The 25,958-nt window shown below is 38.2% G+C and overlaps 1 protein-coding gene across 1 annotated transcript; it reads right to left on the bottom strand.

The window, feature by feature from the left end:
* Positions 1-574: 574 nt before the first annotated feature.
* NUFIP2 (nuclear FMR1 interacting protein 2) lies at positions 575-25,958 on the bottom strand. The gene is made up of 4 exons (XM_081270278.1): positions 25,189-25,958; positions 18,651-20,375; positions 7,193-7,225; positions 575-4,671 (listed from the first exon to the last, which is right to left on the bottom strand). Exons 1-4 carry the CDS (start codon positions 25,466-25,468, stop codon positions 4,619-4,621), a joined length of 2,091 nt encoding a protein of 696 aa, XP_081126404.1. The 5' UTR covers positions 25,469-25,958; the 3' UTR covers positions 575-4,618.

Here is a 25,958-nt window from a genome sequence, read left to right as displayed (position 1 = left end):
CCCCGTGGTTCCGGTTCTCATATCTGAATAGACTGATGTTTAAAAAGAAACCTTTAAAGACACTCATAGCAGAAGCCCATCTTTTTTCACCATAAAAGAATCCTGGTGCCCAGTCAATTAATAAAAGCAATATTGACTTTAAAAACCACCATGCCTCTGGCAAATTCAGAGCAGCAAAGTCTATCCTTGTCCTCTGCCCTTTCCTTTTCCTTAAAATCTAGAAGCAGGGCTATCAGAAAACACCATCTTATTAGAATCCACCTGCTGGTGCAGCATCAACAGGTCTTACCATAAAAATTGTCATACTTGTATACATTTGTCCTACTACAATATCAATTCTGCAGTTAGCACATGAGGGATCATGTGTTATTTGAGGACATGGCCCAGAGGCACTCCTATACCCATATCCCTTGGAAATTGCACTTTTAATTAATTTATTTCTCCTAAGAAAGCCTTACAAAAAAATGACTCCTCTCTTTATTTGGTGGAATTTAAAATTAAGCAAAGCCCTATTATAATTTCCTTGCCTGTGGCCATTTGTTCCATGACAATTTCACACTAAGTGGCTTTAAAAAAAAAAAAACTTATTGGCAATTACAGAAAAAAACCCATTAGATGCCTCTAATATGAGTTAGCAACAAACTTAACAGCCAAATATGAAACTACTGCTGCTATGTCATATTTTATGAAGAAACACATTTTGTATTGTGGACAACTCTTGATAGCTGAGGTTTGTCATTTTGCCTAAGAACTGTTACTTGAAAAAACAAATGCAGCAGATTCTGCAGATTCTGAGTGGTGACTAAGTATGCAAATGATAAAGGACAGCAAAATTCTAAAATGGAGACAAACTAGCCATTTATTTCAAGGAAAAAAATAAATAAAACAAGTTGCCATTAACAAATCCCTAGTTATTGGCTATCTCCTCCTAAAAAGCAGGGGAGGAAGATGAGCTACTACAGATGGTGTAAATATATTTTATGTTAATGGTTCATTACTAAGGAGGTTAGAGGAAAGGCTATGCAATTAACTTCAGTCCAGCAAAGTGGGGGTGAATAAAGAGAAAGATGAATACACCCTGTCTTTTGTGGGGACATCTACACAAGAGTGGCATGTGACACAAAAGCCTACAATCAAGACAAATTTAAAAAAAGAAATCTTCACCCATAATTAGTATCTTCATAGCTATTAAAAAAATAGGTCATAACTTCATTCTTAGTGCCATTTTTCAAATACTACCCCTTTAAGGATTTAAACCACCTGACTTTATTCTGTGTAATGAAAACAAATGGCACAAAATAAATACAAGTTTCATTCTGAATACTAATGTCTTATACACATTCACTAATCTTTTATCCTTCCCTCACATACAAGCACCCAACACACAAACATGCATGCATACACACAACCACACACACCCATAGATACACACAGCTTTTTCAGTCTTTTTAATGGAGGGATGTTAAAAATCCCCTCTAGACTGTATTTGGTTTATGCTACAGTACTAATACTCTGAGTCGAAGGAAAATTTTATAATGAACAGAAACATTGTTATTTAAATATGCTAAATTAATCACAGCTGAAGTTTGTTTAGAAGCTTACACAAAAATAATCAGAAAACAGATCAACTCTTCAGATTTTTTTAATAAGTGCTCTGTAAGGAATTGTGTGAGGACCTAAGGAGAAAGATTGCAACAAGTAGAGTTAAGTGTAACCAAACAGCACAAAGGAGAATTTGTCCCAAAGTCCTGCTTGTACCTAGGCAATTAAGTCCATTAACCCAATGCCCAAAAATACTGACGGTTAATATGATGGGGCACTAGGGTTCCCAGAAAATTAAGAAATTCCTAACCACTATAATATATACCTCTAATCATATAAATTTCAGTTCAGAAATAAAAGTGAAATGTTGCATTGTTTGATTTAGAATTGAGACTCAAAAAACCTTTGGACAAACAGAAGGGTTACATTCTCTTCAGCTTCTCTGAACCCAGAGGCCTGAGGGATATAGGAGGGAATTAAGAAAGCAAAGACTTTTTAAAAAGTATTTAATTGTTGCTTCCAAGGTAAAGGTAAAGCCCAATTCAGATGGGGGTTGGGGTGTTTTTTTTCTTAAATATATGTTCATTCAACTCTGTATGTCACAAACCAAGAAAGTTTGTGAGTTGTGAAACAAAAAAAAAAAACTTTAAAATTCCAGGCAAGCAAAATGGACATTTAAAAATAAGAGGTGTGGGGTGAGGGTGGAGATCTGGCCCTAAGACAAGTGGTTACACAAGGCAATTGAACACACAGCAGAACTTTAAAACCTGTAAAACAAACTGGAGCCTTTTTTTTTTTCCTTTAATCAACCTTTTATCTTTTTTTTAAAACTTTTTGAAAATTTTTATTAAAAAAAAAAACACAAAACACAAGACTTTTTTTCACTTCAGTATGTGGTATGTTGCATTTTCCAGTTTGTTCAATGCTTTAAAGCTCAAGGATGCCTCTGCTTTCAATTGTACATGGGCCTGAAGCATCCTAGCTTTTGGCAAGCAGGCAGGAGATTCAACAAAAATCAAAATAGGAACAAGGCAGACTAAATGCAGGGCACATCTGTAAACATATTATACATTTGAAAATTACAATATCAGTAAAAGTGATACAGTTTACAGGTGAAATGAAACTATCTGGAACTGGCCTACCACAAGTTTCTGAACCTGGACTGATACAATAAGTTATTATATATATATATGTATATATATATATTATGTATAAAAAGTTTTGTTTACATCAAGTGGAATTGGCAATCCATGCTTATAACTTTTTAAAAAATCTAAGCAGGGCAGAAATCCAGACTAAAAAGATATTTTCTCTACTCTACATTGAGTCCAACAGCTTCTTTCATGAACTACTTATTAAAAGCCTCAAATAATCAACAAAACAAGAAAACCATCCACACTACAGTCGCTCAAAACCGGACATTTCTTAAGCAAAGGGGTAGAGCAAAAAAAGCAGTTCCTTTCTCCCCAGATATTCCTAGGGGATCCAGCTTATTTTATTAGAAGACTACAACTCTATATAAATGCCCTGCTATTTTAACCTGTATTTGACATACATGGATATACTAATTTCTCTCTGTGTGTATATGTGTGTGTGATGTTATGCTGTGTCAGGCCAGAGAACTTGTTATTATATCACTAACATCACCCAATCTTAAATTGGACCCTTAGTTTCTGCACACACACACAAAAAAAATTTATTTCAGCATGCTATACACAAGCTGCAGTGCAACAGGATGGCAATGTGATGATAAGACAGGGCTAATGCTCTTTTCTGCCCAAAAGAAAATTTCAGAATTTCACATTATTTTCCTTAAAAACCCATTTTGCTCTAGTAATAAAATATATTTGCTAAGATATAATTAGAAGCTAATAAGCTCAGAAGTATAATTTGCATGAAAGCACACCTTCTATAAGCAGGGTTTATTACCTCCTCACTGGCTAAAAACATGAAAAGTTTAGTTTTCATTGCCTTTTTTTCTTCCCCTTTTAGATTTTGCAGAGAAATCAAGAGAATTTACAGAAAAGTACAAGTTTCTCTTAGATGTTTGATGAAAAACAAGGAAAACTGCACATTTAGTGTTAGTGACAGAGAGCAAGTCTGGAGCACCTACAGTTGAAAAGCAGAATATATTTTTGCTCCCAGTTATACAATTACATTAAAATATGGGCAAAGGATTCCCCCCATATCTAAGCCAATTGCTTGTTCTGCAACTTTTCTTTAAATGACACTCATGGATTCTTCAGTTGTTAAAAGTTCAACATATAACCAAAACAAGTTAACTATGTACCCACCAACTACTCCAGAATTGTAGAACTTCAATGCCCTCCCCTATCCCCACCCCACAAAAAACAAAAGGAAAGAACAAAAAGATTTCCCCAATACCCCACAGAGGCTGCTTAAACTCCTGGCAAGACATGCAAATGATATTTGCTTAAAAAAAAAAAAAAAAAAAAAAAAAAAAAACACCCCTGCAAACTTCAAGGCATTTATCCAGCATTCTCACAGGGCTTAAAGTAAAACCAAAAGATCAAGGGAGGAGTAGGGGAAAATGTTGAAATCATTCTGGGTTCCCCGTGATTAGTGTATCACTTTAGTCACAGAACAAGATACAGAGATCTTTTAAGTGGATTTGCCTTTCCAGTGGGTCATTTGTTGCCCAAGTTGATGACAGCAGGAACTTTAGAACCACGCTTGTAAGTCTGTATTCATTAATCACTTGCATTCACACTTAAACAAAAACTTACAAATGAAAAGGAAAAAAAAAAGAGAGAGAGGAAAAAAAAACAACAACAAACTATTCAGTACCGGAGATTAAATAACCATGTGTAGTCTCTTGAAATAAATTTGATTCCTTAAGAAGTCTAATTACTTTCAGTTGCCTTTTTTTAAATAACTATATATATATATATATATATATATATAAATGTATATATATATATTTGTATATATTATCCTGTGATTCTACTTATGGTTCCTCTGCTGCGTTGAAGATCTAGGAGCATAAAAGCCTTGTGTCCCCCATGAACGGTGGCTCTAATGCTGCAGAAAGGTTACAAACAGGCAGTCTGGTCCTTCATTGATCTGGACTATCCATGGCTTCATTGTAAGTGATTATCCTTTTGGGATCTAGAGGGAAGGTTAAAAAAAAAATGTAAAGATAAGAAATGGAATCCCAAAATAAAGCCTAAATAATCATAGTTTAGGTTGCCCCCTCTTATTAAAAACACAATTTAAAGGCTACTCTTTATAAATACACATCCAATCCAGTTTCTTAACTCAAAAAAAGTAAGTATTCCGGCACTCCAACTGATTCCTGCAACAGGGTCCTCTAACTTATGATAACCTCAATTCCCACAGACTAGCAATGGCTAAGCTCATTTAATAAAAGTTTTCTTTATATGTTTCTGTGGATTACAAAAGTAGTAAATTTGAGGGATTGGGGTTGCAACTCAGTTGTAGAGAACTTGCCTAATAAGTGTAAGGCACTGGGTTCAATCCTCAGAACCACATAAAAATAAATAAAATAAAGGTATTCTGTCTACGTATAACAACAATAACACAAAACATAAACTTAGCCAGGCATGGTAGCGCACACCTGTAACAGGAGGATTACAAGTTCAAAACCATCCTCAGCATCAGCGAGCAACTCAGTGTCTCTAAATAAAATACAAAATGGGTTGGGGATGTGATTCAATCCTTGAGTGACCCAGAGTTCAATCCCCAGTACCAAAAAAAGGAAATCTGAAAAAAGTGGAGTCCCTTCCTTGCAAAAAAAACAAAAACAAAAACTTAAAACCATCAAATCTTCATACAAAACAACAACAAAAACCACTTTCCAAAAAAAAACAAAAAAAAAAAAAAAACAAAAAAAAAAAACAGTGTCTTAATAAACCAGTGGATACTAATACAATAATTGAGGGCTGGGGATGTGGCTCAAGCGGTAGCACGCTCGCCTGGCATGCGTGAGGCCCGGGTTCGATCCTCAGCACCACATACCAACAAAGATGTTGTGTCCTCCGAGAACTAAAAAATAAAAATATTAAAAATTAAAAAAAAAAAAATGATATATTGATTTAAAAAAAAAAAAAAAAACCACTTTCCTCTTGTCCCTTTCAGCAACTGAAGTTAAATTTATTTTAACTGGTACAGACTGTCCAACAAGGACCAGTTTAATTAAAAACTTAGCAACCAAAACTTCACTGTAAAGTTTTTGATGTTAGTTCTAATCATGACTCATTGATTCCTTCTTATTTTCCTCAGGACCACCAGCCTTCATTCTCAGCAAAAGCAGATGCTGTAGCTCAGTGGTAGTGTGTGTGCAAGGTCCTCTGTTCAATCTCTAGCACCAGTGCATGCACACATATGAAAAGAAAAGGAAAAAAAATTAAAAGCCTAGGGATCTTCTGGGTTCAAAATATAAAACTGTCAGAATATGCCTGGGCAAAGCCTGCAGGGGTATTCTAAAGTATTAAATTTCTATTATTTAGCTAAATGCTCCCATTTTCTGAAGGGACAATATTTTTATTACATACTACTTCTACCTATAACTAAGAATTTTTTAAAGTACACATACTTCAATGCAAAATAGACAAACCAATAAAACTTGTCACCTAGTGGAAAATAATAATGGCCTGAAAATAGTAACATAGAACTTAAGCTCATATCAGCTTAAGAATCAATCTAAGGCTGGAATTGTAGCTCAGTGGTAGAGCACTTGCCTAGAACATGTGATACTGGGTTTGATCCTCAGCACCATATAAAAATAAACAAAATAAAGGAATTGTGTCCACCTATTAAAAAAAAAAAAAAAATCAATCTAGTCCAGAAATTATGTAATATCCTTTCTGGGACTCCAAGGCCCACCTTCTGGCAATCAATTATGAAAATAATGCTCATTTTTAATAGTAGTCACTTTACAGTACAAGGTAGGTCTACTTTTGAAGGGTATATTTTCTAATCTGTTTTTTAAGTTGTGTGTTTTATTAGGAAAGTACCCCCACCCCCCAAAATCTAAATATTTAAGAAAAAGACTTGACCCTAAGAAACAAGGTGAGGTCAAAGCTGTAGTTAAAAAAAAAAAAAGCTGGAGTAGTGTTAGGATATTAGGGGAACCTACATTCTAATCCTGCCACACTCTAGTTTCTATACCCGTGACATTTTAATATATTTAGGGAAAAGGCAAACAATAATTAGTATAACCAATTTTAACTTTTTGAAGATTCCAAATAATCCACATGTTGATTTTTTTCTTCCCTCCTGCTAGTCACACCTTGGTTATGGGAGGGTGAAAATAATTGTGTGCGCCCGCCCACGAGAGTTCCAGAGACTGAATCCTGGATCCCTTGCATGCTAAAAACACTATATCCTTACCCCACTGATCTTCCTTTCTATCAGAGTAAAAAAATAATTCACTGCTTTGTCCAGCAGCTGGAGTATTTTCATACTTATAGTATTACCTGATCCTTATATGGCATATTTATAGTACCTGATCCTTATATGGCAGTTAGTGCCTTGTGACTGCAATAATTAAATAGCACAAAATACAAAATGTATTTGGTAGGTCACTTCATCTGTTATTCCCAGCCAAAAAGAATATGTAACAACTGCTCATTAATACTAACATTTCAGGTAATCTAAACATTCTTACCTTGCTTCTGCAAATTCCAAATAGATTCCATTTCTGCAGGGAAAAAAAGAAAAAGGATTATTTTATGACAACTTTCAAGGAACAAATGCTTTTTCCCTTAAAAAAAAAATTACATATATATAACCTAGACTGATTACAGCTGGGCTAGGGCTGAAAATAACAATTCTACAAAGCACTGATGTCTTTCTGTAATTCTTTCTTTTTTATTTTTTTGAACTAGGGATTTGAAACCAGAGGTGCTCTATCACTGGGCTACATCCCCAATCCTTTTTTAAACATTTTTTTTTAGTTGTTGATAAAACCTTTATTTATTTATATGTAGTGCTGATAATCGAACCCAGAGTGCCTCACACATGCCAAGCAAGTGTGCTACTGCTGAGCCACAGCCCCTTTTTATTTAAAGACAGGATCTCCCCTAAATTGCAGAGGCTGGCCTTGAACTTGCAATCCTCCTACCTTAACTTCCCTAGGTGCTGGAGTTAAAGGCTTGCAGCACTGCCCCCTTCTAAGAGATGAACCTATAATTCTTAACTGCCATGTTTAATACAGAAAGTTGATTACTGTTATCTGAAATTCGCAGAACAATTCTATCTCCACTAACAGCAAAGTCATGCACAACAATGTTATAAATAAAATGATATTTCAACAACTCATCATTACTTAAAAAAAGAAAAAAACAAACCCACCCACCCACACAACCAAATACTTCATGGCAACTAATCACTTCTGAAGAAGTCTTTTGGACACAGCATTTATCAAAGTTGATTAAATCTGATGCTTAATATAAGCATCCAGGCATTTGGTTCTACCTCTAAACTATACCTACTTGTCATTTTAACCCATAAGGTCAATATGCCAATCCATACCCAATGACTAATGACAAGATCCTCATTTGCTCCAATTTCATTCAAAACATCGACAAGGAGCTTATTTGGCATTTTCATTAAGAAAATATGAACACACCCAAATGATAGCAACAGAGAAAATGCAGGACAAATTCTACCAGGCATACAAGAAAGCTTCACAAGAGATACCTGAAGCCCTGATGAGTAAGACAGTAGATGACTATTATTCTATAAGAATCAAAGAATCGACCTTGAAAGGAAACACTGTACCTAGGACATAAAGTAAATTAAAAAACTACTTAGTAAAAGGAACAAACTATAATAAAAATTAAGAATAAATATTTCTCTTATGGTCATACAACAGTTATTTGGAAAAGCTGAAGATTATTTTACCATATTTGGATTCTGTGTTAAGTGTAATCTAATTTATTAGCAATCAATATAAAGAAAAATAAACTGGAGCTCATGAGAAGGGATGTATCTGGACACCAGTTACAGCTAAGTCACAATCTAACCCCTCTCCAGGTTTAAATGAAATTAAATGTATGGACCTAAAATTGTAACTGTCATCTGCATATGGATGGGGAAAGGAAATAGTATACTCTCTCCCTGCAATGAGCCAAGATCAAAACCATATCTAACCAGCATGGTGGATCTCAACTGAAGCTTTTCCTCAAAAGCTACAGATTTCTGCTAAGAAAATTGCATTATCCTCAAATGTAGGATCTGGAGTAGTCAATTTGATTATGTCTGATGAGGGAAAAAGAAGATATAATTCATAGCTTAAAAGCTAGCCATCGGGGTTGGCCGTGGGGGTTGTGGCTCAGTGGTAGAGTACTCGCCTAGAATGTGCAAGGCCCTGGGTTCGATCCTCCTTTATAAAAATAAATAAAGATATTGTGTCCAACTAAAAAATAAATATTAAAAACAAATAAGCAAGCCAGGAGCCAGCATAGTACAGCCAAAAAATAAGCTAAACTAAAAGTGAATGCAAATTCCTTTCCTGCATTAATATTCCTTCTGTGACTACTAGCAACTTTATTTCCTCAATGGGGATAAAATTCAAGGCATGCTAGGCAAGTGTTCTATCACTTAGCTACATCCTCCAGACCTTAAAATTTAAGTTTCCATGAAACTCAAGGTTGCAACCAGAAAGAAAATGTAAATAAATAGTCTGATGCCATACTTAACCCTAACTAAGGCTAACAAGAAGTAACAATAGATTTGATATATTTTTGGCTCCTTATAGCTTACATAAGTCTCAACTAATTATGAATGTGAATGTAACTGGATAAAATAAACCAACTAAGGCTGGAGAAGGTACTTTTAACAATACAAATCCTGATAGGACCTCCCATGTGCTAGAGGCAAGCGCTCTACTGCTGAGCCCCAACCCCCAGAGCTAATTTTTTAACTTGACAGTTCTTTATTAAAGATGGATCATATTATATTCAATCATGCATGTCATGAGAAATGCCCAGAGTCAAATCAAATAACTAAATAAATATATTAAACAAAGGTCCATAAATGGCTAAAAAAAAATATTTAAAAATTAACAAAAACAGCTGGGGATGTGCCTCAGTGGTAAAGCACTGCCTAGTTCAATCTACAATTCCAGTAATTAAAAAAAAAAAAAAAAAGAAAGAAAGAAAGAAGGGAAGTTTATTATTAATTATACAGGTGAAGGGAAGTCACTGAAGGAATTATTATACTAAATATTAGAAATGATTCTTCCAGGCAACTGAAAAGAATGAGATAACATCAAGTCCAATAAATGCTACTGCAAAATAAGTTATGACAGTTTGTTGTCAGAGACAGAAAAGAAAAATGGAAACATTAAGAGACTGGATCTACATAATCTAATGACAAATTGGACTAATGTTAACTCACTGAGAGGAAAGGTGGGGAAAAAAGTGGGGGTGAGGATACTGGGGATTGAACCCTGGGGTATAACTGTTGAGCCACACGCCCAGTCCCTATTTATACTTGGCAAACTAATTCAAATGTATATACACCTTAATTCTGTGTATATAAAATTGAATTCATTAAGGTGATACAACAAAGTAACAGCAGTTTAAGAAGTCTTAAAGTTTAACATACAAGAGAATTGGATGAGATTATCATAACTTTGTGTAGTATGAAAAAGGAACTCAAGTAATGTCAAAATTTAAGGAACAGAATGATAGAGAGCAAAGAAATTCAAAGTAGATAATTTAGGGAAGGAGTATTCAACTATGATGATTCTTAACCAGTATTAAGACACTTGCAACTTTCTAGCCATCTATTCCCTTTTATTTAGCCCAATGCCACGGCCCTGGCTCAAGTATAATGATTTCTGAAGGTTGTGTTTGCCTTGCATGCACAAGGCCCTGGGTTCTAATCCCCAGCACCCCAAAACCAAAACACAAATCTGAGGGCTGGGGTTGTAGCTCAGTGGTAGAGCGCTTGCCCAGCTTGTGTTGAGGCACTGGGTTCAATCCTCAACACCACATAAAACAATTTAGAAAAGAGCAACTTTTACTTAAATCTAACCAGACATGGTGTCACACACCTGTAATCCTAGAGACTCAGAAGGTTGAGGCAGGAGTATTGCAAATTCTTCCCACAGTGCTTGGTACTATAAATACTGATTTGAATGAAACATTCAAATAAACCAGGAAATAATACAACATAAAGTAGTAACTAAGTAAGATCCCCTTGATACCACTGACATTCAACTTTTGACCTCCCAAAACAGCAATTTCATATGATCAAAACCGATTTAGTATTCAATTCTAAAATTTCTCAAAGAAAAAGGATGAAGTTATGAATCAAAGTCAACTTGAAACTTATTTTGTCTTTAAAATTGAACAATGATCCTATTCTCTGGTTAACAAAATGTTAAAAATTAACATCTAAATTGATGTTGATCAATACATAATAGAACTCTCAAAATAAAAAGTCAAGCCAGATGCAATGTTGCATGCCTGTAATCCTAGAGGCTCAAGAAGGTGAGGCAGGAAGATCAGGAGTTCAAAGACAGCCTCAGCAAAAGCGAGAGGCTAAGCAACTCCGTAAGACCCTGTCTCTAAATAAATACAAAACAGGGCTGGTATGTGCCCAAGTTCAATCCCTGGCACCTAGCTAACTAACTAACTAAATAAATAAATAAAACATAAGGCCAACTCCCATAATTGTGAGCCCTAAGCCAATCTACAGTTAATCACACTTTTCAATCACTTAGAAACCATTTTATACCAAATTCCTTAAGATTCAGCAATCATGGTAAGATCTTCAATTTCAATTCTTTTTCCTAACCTAGATTCACCTATCTTTTGATGATACAAACTATCCCAATACTATGTTTTCCTATTCTGATTTCCTTTCTCAACTAGTCAACTGTACACCTGCCTATTCATTTACAAAGAAATCTTTCAGGGGGTGGGGATGTGGCTCAGTGAGCACTTGCTTGGTAAATGCAATGCCACAGGTTTGATCCCCAGGACTTGGGTGTGTGTGTGGGGGAGGGGGTCCTTTCAGAAATCTTACCTATTCATTACTTTTTCAATTTGACTGTAACTAGAAAGAGGTACATATTTTCAGATAATTTTGATTTATGGCAGTTAGAAGTCACCACCTTTTCAGTAAACAATAAATCTTTCATCCCCAATTTGAAGTACCAACCAATCAGAATAAGCAGGATAGTCTGGACCACCTCTAAATCCATAACAGAAACTTAACAATTTGGTTTTGTTACTTTTCTCTTTTCTACAATACTTATTCTAATCTGGTTCATACTGTAAGGGTGAAATATCAAATTCAACCTGCTTGGAATGAAACTTGGAAAGATGAGGCAGAAAGATCAGTACTTGACAACAGTACTTGACAATTCTACTTTAATAGCATGGGTGACTTTTTTATTTCCTCCTTACTTAAACTAGTGAAAACTGGGGCTTAAATTTCAGCTTCTTTAAAATTCTTACAAGTGACCTTTTGGATCAATACCAAAATAAACTCATTATTACTGTATTCATAAAGCAGACATAATAAGAAATCAACCAAGCAATATAGATACAAAACTGGCAAGTCACTAAGGTTCTTAAACCATCTTAGGGATTATTATGTCCTATGAGAGAAAAACAGGGACCCTTTCCCAATCTAGGAAATTCAACTAGAGCTAAAACTAAAATTACAGTACTATAGTATGCACATGATTTTCATATTTACGATTAAATATTGTATCTTTACATTTCCTTTGCAAATGGTGCCATGTCGGTGCATGTATCCATGTTGATAACATTAACTTTTTTAAAAGTATTTTTTCAGTTGTAGCTGAACACAATATTTTACTTATTTATTTTTTATGGTGCTAAGGATCAAACCCAGCACCTCACACATGCTGAGCAAGTGCTGAGCCTCAGCTCCAAACATTAATTTTTTCCCCAATATTTAGTTTTAGATGGACAACACCTTTATTTCATTTGTTTTTATGTGGTGCCAGGGATTAAACCCAGAGCCTCATTACTACCAGGCAAGCTCTCTACTGCTGAGCCACAACCCAAGCCCCCAAACATTAACATTTTATAACAGATTTGTTTAAATTTTATATTAGTAAATGAAAAAACAGATTATGACATTCATGACACTTTTTAAAAATTTCTCTGCTGTGTGGTTTGAGTTTCTTCAAATTATTACAAATCTCCAAAATATAATCTGCTATATGTAAGAGAACCCTGCAATTGCATATAATTCCTTTGTCAGTTTTATACAACAATTATCTACAATTTATCTCTTCATATTCCATTTCCCAAATCCTGTAGAAATACTTCAGTTCTCTTGTGCCCTTTCCCAATCTAAAAACTTTTTGAGTAAATGTTTGTTATAAGTTCAAAGGAGAAGACCTTTGTTATTTCTCTACCTGGAATATCCACGAATCTAAATGATCTTCCACTTTACATGGTCACCAGAAAAATGGGGAAGCAGAGTTAGGGCTGTAGCTCAGTGGCAGAGCACTTGCCTAGCATGGGGAGGGCCCTGCCTGCTACCCCCGACACACACACACAAAGAAGAGGGGCAAAATGAAAAGGAAACTTGGGGGAAACAACATTGTCCAGTTGGGAATTTTCTGCCAACTATGCTCTCCTCATCCATCTATCTTTCTTTCCTTCCTTCCCTCCCTCTGTACTAGGAATTTAAACTGAGACTCTATAACTGCCACCCCCAGTCCACTATTCTGTTTTCTTAAATTAAATATCTTCCCCATCCATCAAAACTCATTTTAAATGCTCCTTAAAAACAAGACTCTGTTCTTTTCCTACTTTCACTCCATTAGAAATTCTCTTCCTTCACTATGACATTTAAAATATTGCATTATACACTGTGTATTGTTTTATCCTCTACCTGATCAAATTCTGTAAAGGAAAAGATTCACCCTGTTGAAATAATTTTTCCATAAGTAAGCAAAGTACTGTGCCTACATAGGTACTTCAAAAAGGAAAGGAAAAAATACAGAAAATATTGTTCAACTCCTTAGTTAAAAAACAAAGAACAAAAAAACTACAAAGTATCTGAGAAAAGATTACTTACACTGAGTAAAACCCTTATACCTATCATTCCCAATTGCAACCAGCAATCAGAACCACCTAGAGAGCTCATTTTTTTACTCTAGATCCTACCTCAAATCTAGTGAACCAAACTATCTATACCAACAACCTACCATCTGTGGAGATAGTAGAGAAATTTTTTAAAATTTTATGCAACAGTCTATAGTTACTTAAGGAATATTTTATACCAGTAGCTTCTCCATCTATAGAGAAGACACCTCCCAAAGATTAAAGAAAAAGAGCATCAGAACTTAAGTAGAGTTACTATTCCTCCAAAGTAGTTGATTTAGGTTTCATACACCCTATTTTTAGGACAATCACCTTAACCTTATATTTTTACTGTATTTCACATTAAAAAATTTTTTATTTTTGATCATTAACTAATTTTACAGTCAAGAATAGCTTTCATGTTCTCAACCAAATGATCAAGTACATTTTTTTAAAAATTTTTTTTAAGATTTAGTTATAGATGGACACAATGCCTTTATTATTTATTTTTATGTGGTGCTAAGGATTGAACCCAGGGCCTCACATGTGCTAAGTAAGCACTCTACCCCTGAGCTACAACCCCAGCTTCCTCAAATATAAATCTTGATCATCTCTCTAGGCTCTCTGTGTCTTAAGTCAAATTTACCATATCTTTTTTTTTTAAGGCAGTGCTGGGGATTAAACCCAGGGCGGCCTTGTACATCTAAAGCAAACATTCTGTACCAACTGAGCTATATCTCCAGCCCCCATATCTTATTAGCTTCATTAAAATGTCAGCATTTCAAGTGCTCTATATTCTTCAATTAAGTATTAGCCAGGTAAGAAAAATAACAATGCCCTAGGTTTGATCCCAGCACCAAAAAAGTCAAGACCAAAAAGTCAACCAAATACACACTCTTATCAATCTCTTATTGAGGCTTTAAATGGCCAGGCCATTTAAAAAAAAAAAAAAAAAAAAAGTTAGGATCTAGAGTTAGAAGCCTTTGAAGACAAATCAGAGTTTCATTAAACTAAGAATTCTGAGTAAGCTACTTCAAAGGAGGTAACAGTTACACATCTTGGGTATATGCATTAAGAGCTACTACTAGCCAGATATAGTGGTACATGTCTATAATCCCAGGAGATCTAGAGGCTGAGGCAGGATGGCGAGTTCAAAGCCAGCCTTAGCAACTTAGTGAGACCTGAATATTAAAAAGGGCTAGGGATGTGGCTGAATGGTTAAGTGCCCCCAGGTTCAATTCCTGATACAAAAAACAAAGAAAATTTGTAAACACTGTACATTAAAAAAAAAAAAGTCCACAGACTGGGAGAAAATATTTGCCCATCACATATCTGAAAACAGAATAACCAGAGAACCCCTAAATCTAAAAAAAAAAAAAGCACACCAGGTCTAAAACTGCAAAGCGCTTAGACATTTTCCCAAAGATATACAAATAGCTAATAAGTACATAAAAAGATGCTAAACATCACTAATCACTGGGAAATGCAAATCAATACTACAAAATACCAGCACAGTGCACTCCTGTAATTCCAGTGGCTTGGGAGGATGAAGCAGGAGGACTTGAGTTCAAAGCCAGCCTCAGCAATTTATGAAGGCCTTAAGCAACTAGGGAGACCCTGTCTCTTAAAAAAAAAAAAGGCTGGGGATGTGGCTCAGTGGGTTAAGTACCCCTGGTTTAAAAAAACCAAACTACAAAATACCACCTCTCACAACCAATGGGACGGTTGCCATCAAGTAAACAAAATCTGTGTTGGCAAGGATGTGGAGTAATTGGAACCCTTGTGCACCACTACAATGCAAAACAGTATGGTGATTCCTCAGAAACTCAGAATTCTATCATATGATCTAGTAATCCCATTTCTGGGTACATACCATCAAAGAACTGAAAGCAGGGTCTAATAAATATTTCTACATTTGTCTTTGTAGCAGTATTATTTATAATTGCTAAAATATGCAAACAACCTAGGTGTCCCAACACAAATGAATGGATAAAGAAATGGTGGTTGCCAAGGTTTCTGAGGAGAAAATAATAGTTGTTTAGTGTCTAATGCGATTGTTGCCTGGCATTGTAGTACACACCTATAATCCCAGTAGTTCAGGAGGCTGAGGCCAAGAGAAGAACAAGTTCAAAGCCAGCCTTAGCAATCTGGTGAGGCCCTATCATAAAATAAAAAGGGCTGGGGATGTGGCTCAGTGATCAAGCGGGATCCCTGGGTACAATCCCAGTGCTCCCCCTCCCCAATAACAATGCTTCAAGGCCAGGTGCAGGATGTACACCTTTAGTCCCAACTAGGCAAGGCCAGCAAATTTTACAGCATAATATATATCAAATGCTAAGAAAAATCCCCCAAACTGTAATTCCCATAAATCAATTTTTATGCTTTATTTTATCTTCCCTTCATAGCTGTTAATTGTTCTGAATTACATTTTTAAAAATCCACAGTACTTGTAAGGCTGCTAGAAACTAATGCTAAACCGAAAAAATGTACCAGCCCTGCCAAGACACACTGTCACATTCCTATAACCCCAGCTACCAGGGAGACTGGGGAAGAGGGATCCTAAAATTATGACAACTCAACAAGACTCTGTCCCAAAATTTAAAAAAAAAAAGGGGGGGGGCGCGGGGGCTGGTGACCTAACTGCGTACCAGAATGCTTGCCTGACAAGTGTGAGGCCCAATACCACAAAATTAAGTGACACACCTTCCTATCTTAATGAATGGCTTATTTCTAAAGTTAGGACTACACTACAGAATAATACAGGTACTCTTAATATGCCAATAAGCCCAACTGATTATTACCTCTTCAAAAACTTTTTAAGTTTTCATTAAAAAAAATGTCCAAAACTCAAGTTGATGTACTGCACTAGAACAAATATTCTCAATAACATCAACAAAACAAAACTACCCTTATGAGGCATTTAGTTTATCTAAACCATTGATATCATATTATAATTAGTCCATGTATAAAGAAAATGCATGGGGTGGGGCTATAGCTCAGCGGTAGAGTGTCTGCCTCGCACATGTGAGACACTGGGTTCAATCCTCAGCATCACATAAAATATATCGTGTCCAAGTACAATTAAAAATATATTTTTTAAAAAAGAAAATGCATACAGAAATAAGCAAGTCAATACTTCAATTTAGAAAGGCCTGCAATTTTACATTAAAAAAAAAATGCAAGGTCTAGCCTGGACAAATATTAAGACCCCCATCTCTTAAAAAAAAAAAAAAAAAATCACCCATAAGACCACCAACTAACCTACGACTTAAAGGAACATGTCAACATACTTTTTGGAGGTACCCTACTTTCCTAAAAACATCCAGCTTCTGGTAACTCATATTTACTTCCAAAGAGAAGAGCAAGTGAAGACAGGTAAACTATCTGTTAGGATTCCTACCCTAAGACTTCCATAAATCAATCCTTATTCCCATTTCTTAAAGGAAAAAAATATGAAGAGGACTTCCATTCATTTTATTGTCCTCCAATCTGAAAATAAGGAAAGATATGCAGACTAGGTAATTCGATTAAAAGGTCACATAAACAACTTTGTTATTCATCTCTGAGGCAATGATTTCTTTCAGGCTCCCTGAAAGAACTGGCAATTACCTCGACCCTACAATCTGATAGGCTACCCCCTTTTCTTGGGAGTTCCAAGTTTGAATAAGCCCATGTTAAAGATGGGAATGTGCAGTTCATATTAGGTATGCATACGCAAATGGGGTGCGACTTTATTAGGGTAGGGGGAGAAATGAGGCAGAAGGGGTAAGACTAAAATCCATTGTTGTATATATCACCATTATCTCATTACTTTAAAGTAGTTATATCATTCAACCAATTTTTTTTTTTTAGTTGTCAAGACTTTATTTATATGGGGTGCTGAGAATTGAACCCAGTGCCTCATACACGCAAGTGTTCTACCACTGAGCCACAACGCCAGCCCATTCAGCCAATTTTTAAGATCAAAATCAGTGTTGGGTGCCCACACCTGTAATCCTCAGGAGGCTGAGGCAGGAGGATCACAGGTTCAAAGCCAGCCTCAGCAACTTAGACCCTCTCAAAGAAAAAAAAAAAAAAAAAAAAGGAGAGGGGGGATGTTGCCCTGTGGTTAAGCGCCCCTGGGTTTAATCCTGGAAACAACAACAAAATTAAAGTCATATTATAAGAAAGTATTAGCATGGAATTTGAAAAATATCTGGGTTTTATTAAAATATTAGGGACAGGGTCTTAATATGTTGCCTAGACTGGCCTCCAACTCCTGGGCTCAAGCAATCCTCTTGTCTCAGCTTCTCAAGTAGCTGGCACTGCAGATGCAAACCACTGCATCCACAACTGGTTCCCTTTTAACAGGCTTTGGAGCTATGAAAAGTACAGATTCCCAAGCACCTGGTCTCTACAATGCTCATAAACAAATATGCTTGACATAGAAACTTGTCTAAATTCTTTCAGTTACCATTCAGCACCCATTATTCCTTGTTATAAGAAAAAAATAGTCTGACATTCCATCTTCTTTGGACTCCTTGAAAAAACACTGTTCTTATTCATTTTAAGCAAATTAGAACTACTAAATGCTTCACTAATAAAGCAGCATATGATACAAAAGCAAAGAAGGGAGTATCTGCAAAATATACTCTACTGTAATATATAGCTAGTAAAAAGAAAAAAAAAGGAGATATCTGTGCAAAGGAAATAATTTTTAAGACCCTTATGAAAACATAAGGTAATCCATTCCTTGAGGTAATCTGCCCCCCTCACCACCAATATACATACACCTCTGTAGTCTCTGAACTAGATAGGGTCAATTATACCTATTTATATAAAAATATCTTAAGTTGAAAAACTGAACATTTTTTCTAAACTTTAACCATACTATTTCCAAAGATCCTGAATTAAGACATTCTTGTCTTTGCTAGTTGCTTCTCCACTGTCATTCTCAACTAAGCTCTCCAGTGTCTTAAAGAATCACAGAATATTCAAAATTTACCACAAACAATATGCTAAATTGCCCAATAAGAATCTCTGTATAGGAAACAAATGAATTACCTTTAGTGTGATATACAATAGCAGCCCTCAGGTCAAAAGAACCCCAGCTATCATTCCTTTCTAGGCCTCTCTGGTATCTCTGTTCTTTGGCGGAGCCTAACAAAGTGTTCGTAGGAGAGGCCAGAGGATTTTGATTTTCTATCTCGTAGTCCTTTGAGAGAAACACTAAAGCACCTTGACTACTGGTGTCTGCTTTCTGCAGGTCACCTATATGACTGGGTTCCAAGGATAAGGCTCCACTCTCACTAACAGTCCCAGGTTTTAGAATGCTACCCAGAACTTGAGGACTAGTCCGTTTTTCCAGCTCATAAGCCTTAGGAAACACAGGATGCTCCGTTCCTGAGGGGATTATTTCAGCACCCTGTGAAACCAAAGTGGCAGGATATTCTCCTTGAAATGTCACCTCCATCACTTTATGATCTGATGACTTCCCAATAACAGTCTCAGGGCCAGCACTGGGCTCATTTATAAATGATAAACCCCACTGATTCTGGAAGATATCCCCCAGGTTTTGCTGATCTGTCTGAGAGGGCAGATCCACTTGTGCTGTGCTCAACAGCACAGTTTGCATATTTGAAGGATAGATAAAAAGGCTAGACTTAATTTGTTCAACAGCTGCTGAAGTTAAACTCATGTCTTGGAGTACTGAATCAGTTCCAGAAGAGACGGGTGTTAGAGTATTAGCAGCAGTAGTTAGCAGTGGCTGGCCCCCTGAAGGATACACACTTCCATCAGTCCCAGCTAAAACAGGCCCATTGGAAAAGTTGGCAGAAGTAACAGATTTCAGTGCTGACATAGGGACCTGGGATAACCGACTTGAAGACTGGGTCTGAGTTTCCCCAGCAGATGACGAAGAAGATGAAGATGAAGATGGTGAAACAGAAGAATTCTGTATAGTTTTGTTGAGGTTTTCCTTAACTTTGCTTGCATAACTTATTTTAGGAACTATTTTAGCACTGCTATTGTCCACTGGAAAAACTGGGGGTGGTTTAAATAGGGTCCATGAGTCCTCTTTGGAGGCAACAGCTGAGGCATGCTTTCCTTTGGGCCGATCATCAAACTTTTTGCTGCTCACACCAGGTTTAATATCTGAACTTTTACGAAGTATATCACCCATGGCAGGTTTTCCTCGAGTTGCTCCTCCAGGCCCAGTCTCATATTTCCAAATGGGCTTTGAACCATCTACTCGATTTCCCTTTTGTTCACTATAGTCAGGCTTGAAAGTTTCAAGTCCCTGTTTTAAAGTTGGGACACTAGTCTCTTGTTGCATTATTTTGTCCTGCACTAAATTAAGGTTTTCACAACCCTTGGCACTATTGCGCCTCGCTTTCCTTTTTTTAGGAGTGGTATATCCACTCTCAGATCCACTACCATCATTATCTGCTCCTTTGCCCATATAACCATTAGTAATGTAGCCTGAATTATTTGTTACGACACCATTTGGAATTGCTACAGTATCAGTCTTATCTACAGACTGGTTTTCTCCAGATTTATTTTCGTAAGACTTCCCATTCTTTTTGTCCATACTGTTTTTCTGAATGAAACTCTTGGTTTTAATTCCTGCTTTCCCAAAGGTGCTGGCCTTTACAGTCTGCTTCAGGCTAGTGTCTACAACTTGCTGGTTGCCATTGAGGACCCTGGAAATAGGGTTGGTAGCTTCATCAGAACCCAGGCTCTTTAAAGATATTTCTCTTTCTCCAGCATTACCATTTATTTCACCATAGCCTAAGGGAAAGAAAAAAAAAAAAGACTTAAAAAAAATCACAACATTTAAATTACAGTGGCATCTAACACATAAGAACTATTTACTGTGCACTAGATACTATGCTTAGTTGTAAGTTTGTTATTACTTCATATCTCCCCAAAGACACTTGTAAGCTCCACTTTACAAATTAAAAAATGCAATCTACTGTTAAGCAGAGGCAGAACTAAGCCATGCTTCAAACCAAAATCCACAGTATCTGAGAGAACATGACTCCCTCTTAAGTATGCCACAACACCCCTCAATCTAAGAATTAACTTGCCCATCATCCTCACAAACCACTGTAAATTTTCCTTACAATTAAGAGTAGATCTATCCTATGGGCAAAAAACAAGTTTTATTGATTTAATAACATTAAAAGGAAATTAGGGCTAGGAGTACCATACTTGAGCCCCTGAACACAGCAAAACAAAGGGGTGGGGGAATAGGAAACAACATTTCATTTCTATGAAATCCTGAGTGGTCAGTGGTCACCAAGTAGTATCCATTGCATCTATCAGAGAAGCTGTAACACTTACAAACTAACAGTCAAATTCATTTTGACATAAGATCATACGATACATTAAAAAAAAACAAAACACACCTGTATACCAATGTTTCTAACTCTTCTAACCCATGTTTTCTTTATTTTTCATTTGGACAAACAAATTCTCACAGAGATGAAGTAACTTACCCCAGTCACAAAGTGGCAGAACTGGAAATCTGAACTCCAGTCTGGAATCCACAGTTTCCTACCACTATGCAACACTGCCTACTCAAGAAATGAAATATTTACTAACAAAACTACAACCAAAGAAATCTAATTTTCAAGTGTTATGTTAATTAGATATTAGATATAATAGATATAACGAAAGCCTTCAACCACCCAAAAGTTAACTCTATGATTATAGGTGATTCAATTGGGTTAACAACTTTTTCTACTCCCTTACCAGTATACTAATAGTGATATTAGTTATCTACCTTTCTTTGAAAAGTTTACAAAACATATCCTGGGGTCAAGTAAGCCATTAGAAACAGACATGCAGTAGAATACACACACATCCATTTATGGAAGTTTTTCAGGGTGGAGATCCAATATGAATATAAATTATTTGTTTTTAATTACTTTCATTCATGGTGTTAAAACCCCTGGCCTACCTATGAAAGCTGAAAAGCATGTGAGTTTGTATAATATTTTTTTCCTTCAAAATTTGTTTTAATTTCCTACATGGTAAATACCGATCAATATAAACCACATCAAAAACTCTTTGAGGCCCTCAGCTTTAAGATAAATAATAATAAGGGGAAATGAAAATCTTTTTGAGCCTGAGAACCATTATGTTTAAAACATGATATAGAATAGAACAGTTGGGAAAGATTCACAAAAAGTCCACTAAAACTTCAGAGAAAAAGATGGAAATACTGAAAATGAATAAACATTGTCTTCTATTATATAAACTACCAGAAAATAATTCAAGGTATCATCATTTTAAAAATAGTGGTATAAAATTTGTACCATGAGAATACATTTCATAAAAGTTCTTAACTTCTGCAGTATTACATTTCCATTATTCGGCTATCCTACAGCCAACCAAAAAATTTTGGTGGAAAACTTCTAAACTATATAACAAAAAGGAAGAGATCATTGTATTTTAGGATATTTTCTAAAAGGTTTTCTTTAGGAAATCACAAAGTTCTAAAAGGATGTTTTTAACAGATAGAACTATACTCCTGTACAGCTCTGGACCAAAGACAAGAATGACCCACATCACTAACTATGCAAACAGGTTAAACAAATGGCCCATTAGTGATAACTTTTCAAGTTCCAATTTATGATAAGCAGTCTTAAATACAAAAATAAAAAATTAAAATTAAATAAAATCCAATGTCCAAACTGCACTGAATGAAAGCAAAGATTCTAGTGAACTAAGTTTACTATCTATGGACTTAAATATCAGAAAAATACCAGAAATCGCCAATAAAAAATAGCTTAGTCACTGTACTGAACCCCAAACTTCTTTACTTTTTCTGTGCTTGGGATACAACCCAGGGCCCCATATGTACCAGTCAAGAGCTGTACTAAAGAGCTACATTCCCAGCCCCCACCCAGAAGTTTTAAGAACCAAAAGAAAGACAAAAAACTCTTTTAACTACATAAAAAATTTTCCCATGGCAACTTTGTGGGTATTGTATAAAAGTATGCCAGAGAGGCATATTATTTTTAAAGCTTAGGTCTTTAAGAAAAATGTAAACATTAAATTACTGAAAGAAATTAAAAGACTCCTGGTTTAGGGATGCCATGTGACCCCTACTTCAAATAGACTCAGCAAAACTAAATTCTGATACATCTAGTGTTTGGATTAGAAACTGAAATTACTCAACACGTTTGGTCTTGTCTTGCGCCCTCTTCTGGATAAAGAAAAACGATTCCTTTTTATAGGTTTGCGGGTAATGGGTCATAAAATCCCACCTCAAGATATTACAGATAACGTTTGAAAAATAACCCAATGTTTTCTTAGTTATTAGCATTGCACACTCTGAATCAACAGTACTGTGCGACTAGGCAGCACATTAATGCTCACCCCAAATTGTTCACATTCTCTCAAAATTGCTAAGCTGTTTCCCTTCTTATTCTTTATTCCAGGATAAGACATTGAAGAATGCAACCTTGAACAGATCAGGGGCTGCTTCTACTGATAGAGAGGAGCTCTGCGTTAATAACCTGACTGGTAAAACACAATTTAAAACCCAAACAGTAATACTGCCTTACATATTCCAAGCAATGAGGTAATGAGGTAATACTTTTTCATCTTTTGAAAAATCTAATGTTAAAAAGATCCAGTATTATATAGTTCCTAACAATTTAAACTGCTCCAAATTCTTAAACTCTTATAGATCTGTGTGTCCTCTACTGAACACCTTAGGTTCACCACCCCCTAAAAAATGGAAAATCTGATATGCCAATTTCAATCTTCAAGTTACAGCACATCTGCAACAGAAAAGCTGTTTTTCTCCAGCTCTCAATAATTGCTGGTATTAAATCTGACATGCTGGATTTAACATGCGCTCTCTAGCCTTCATATCTCAATTTACGAAGAACCCATATTAAAAAAATTGTGCTTGATTATAAACTTTGAAGCTTATTTCATCTCACCAAATGACTTTTTCCCTCAAAAATCAATTGGGAATCAATATCGGTTCTAAAATGCGAAAAACATCTTTCATGTTATCATGGAAAAAGACTTATCTGAGGCAAAATGGTAGTGGATCCAACCTCATGGAGGAGCCACTTCAGTTCACCCTTAAGGACAAGAAAGGGGTCAAAAAAACTGCCCGTCTTCCGTATCCAATCAAACATTTGTTTAATTCCTCCCCTTAAAGACACTGCCCCAGCCCAGAAGGTTAAATATTGGGTGGGGAGACGGATGGAATACGGTTTGGGGGTTATAACCCCCCTTTTGGTAGAAAATGAGCCGCTCGAAAGAAAAGGCCCAAGTGAAAGCCTCAGAGGCGGAGTCGTGAGCGAACCTGGCAGGAGATGAGGTTCCTGTGGCAGAGAAACTCGTGACCGGGGAGCTTGGTTCCCGCTGGGTACCCCACCCGGCCAGAGGCACCGCCTCAACCCAAAATGAATCCCCCGGCCCTCCTGCCCGAAGGATCTCCGCGGCCGCCGCCCGGGGCCTCCTTCCCCTCACTACGCTCCTAGTCCGGCTCCCCGCCCCGACCGCCCGCGCCTCCCGCCGAACCCGGGAGCGGGAAACGCGGCCGCCGGCGCGCGGGGCTCGGCACAGGCCGCTCCCCTCGTGGCCGCTTCCCTCCCCCACCCCAACCGCCCCCGCCCCTCACCCCAGGGACCCGCCCGGGGCCGCGCGGCCGCCACCGGGTTACACAACCCGGCCGGCGCCGGGGGGAGGGGCGGCCTAGGGACCGGGGGCGACGGCGCCCCCGAAGTGCTGGGGGATAGGCGATGGCCCGTGGGGTTCCCGGGTCGCTGGCTCCGCCACGCCGCGTGCCCCTCTACACCCTTTCCCCTCCGCTCCTCAGTGTGCCGGAGTCGGTGACAGGAATCGGCTTCCAACATGGCGGACAGGAAGCGGCCCCGCGAGGAGGAGAGAACATTCCAGCCGCGCCGGCTCTGGGGGGAGCGGGCCCGGGGCGCCGGCCTCGGGAGGAGCCGCGGGGCCGGACTGCGGGGTCCGGCACCCAAAAAGGGCATTTAGGAGTGGAAGTGACCCCAGAGACCATGGGTCCCAGTCACCCCCCACGACGGGGGGAACCCCAAGGCCACAGGTGGGCTTGGGGTGGCGGGTGAGGACGCTTCCTTAACTCAGTCCACCTACCCACTCCTCGCCGCCAGCAACAGGGCCTCGCGACACTACCCGGGTCGGGATTCGCTAGGCCTTCCTGAGTTACACCTCCAGGGGATTTTTAGGGGGGTAGGTTCACCCCACTTCAAGACTCCCAAATTAAGGTAACTCAGGGCCACAGAAAGGTGAACGGGAAAGGAATAAGGCTGGATCATCAAGGCCGACCCTGCGGGTCTCCCTTCAGCCGGGGCGGGGGCCGGGAAGGTCACGCTGGCCTGGTTGGGCCTCTCCCATGCCTAAGAGAATGAGAAGGTGCTGCAAGCCCCTCCGCCCTGCCCGAGCTTCGGGAGAATGAAACGGGGCATCCCCAGACCCCGAGGAAACACACACACAACCCCGACCCCGTCCGCGCTTTTCAGATCTAGCCCCACCCCCAACCCCCCGTCCCCCACTCCCAACCCCCTTCCCCCACCCGTCCTCCCTCCCAGACCTGTTTTCTTCTTCGGCGTTTCCTGGTGCTGCTGGAGGGTGTGTTTCTGCTCATGTTTCAGCGGCTTTGGCTGGGCCTTGGGGCTGCCCTCGGCTCCATGCTGCAGGTATTGGTGAGGCTGCTGGTGATGGTGGTGGTGGTGATGGTTGTGGCTGTGGTTGTAGAAATAATAATGGTGGTGGTGGTGCGGCTGCTGCTGCTGCTGCTGCTGAGAATGATGGTGCGGATGGTGGTGACTGTGATGGTGCTGAGGCTGTGGCTGGCCGGGCTTCTCCTCCATTGAAAGCGGCTGGGACTCCCTGGCTGAGGCTGCGGGCTGCTGCACCGTCAGGATCTGAGGCTGCTTCTCAGAGCTCGCTCAGTATATCTGAGCGCGTCTCGCCAGCGCACTGGTTAACAGAGCGATTCTGCGAGATTGGCAGCTGCGCTCCAGCAATCAGGAGCCACGCTGTGCCGCAGGCCCCGCCCCTAGCCCAAATCCTCTTTCCTTCCCCTTAGCCACTGCCTCCTGGCCAACGCCACTTACCCTGTGCAACCTCACAGGGCCGGGCCTTCAACGTCAGCACTATGGCTCTCTCTTCTGTCGCTTTCTCTCCTTCACCACGCAGTCTGCGAACAGCACTTTCTACACTCTCGCCGGCAAGCAAGCTCCTGTCGAGTGTAGCAGATTCCACTGGCGCTGGGAGCCATCTGTTGGTTTTGCACCTCCTAGAATCTGTTGGTTTTTTTTTTTTTAATCCTTTTCCGGGTAACCAGAGGGGAAGCTCAGT

The sequence above is a fragment of the Spermophilus citellus genome (assembly GCF_964194105.1).
Source record: "Spermophilus citellus genome assembly, chromosome: 17".
In the NCBI taxonomy this organism is placed as follows: Eukaryota; Metazoa; Chordata; class Mammalia; order Rodentia; family Sciuridae; genus Spermophilus; species Spermophilus citellus.
This window is presented reverse-complemented; position numbering and strand designations above follow the sequence as displayed.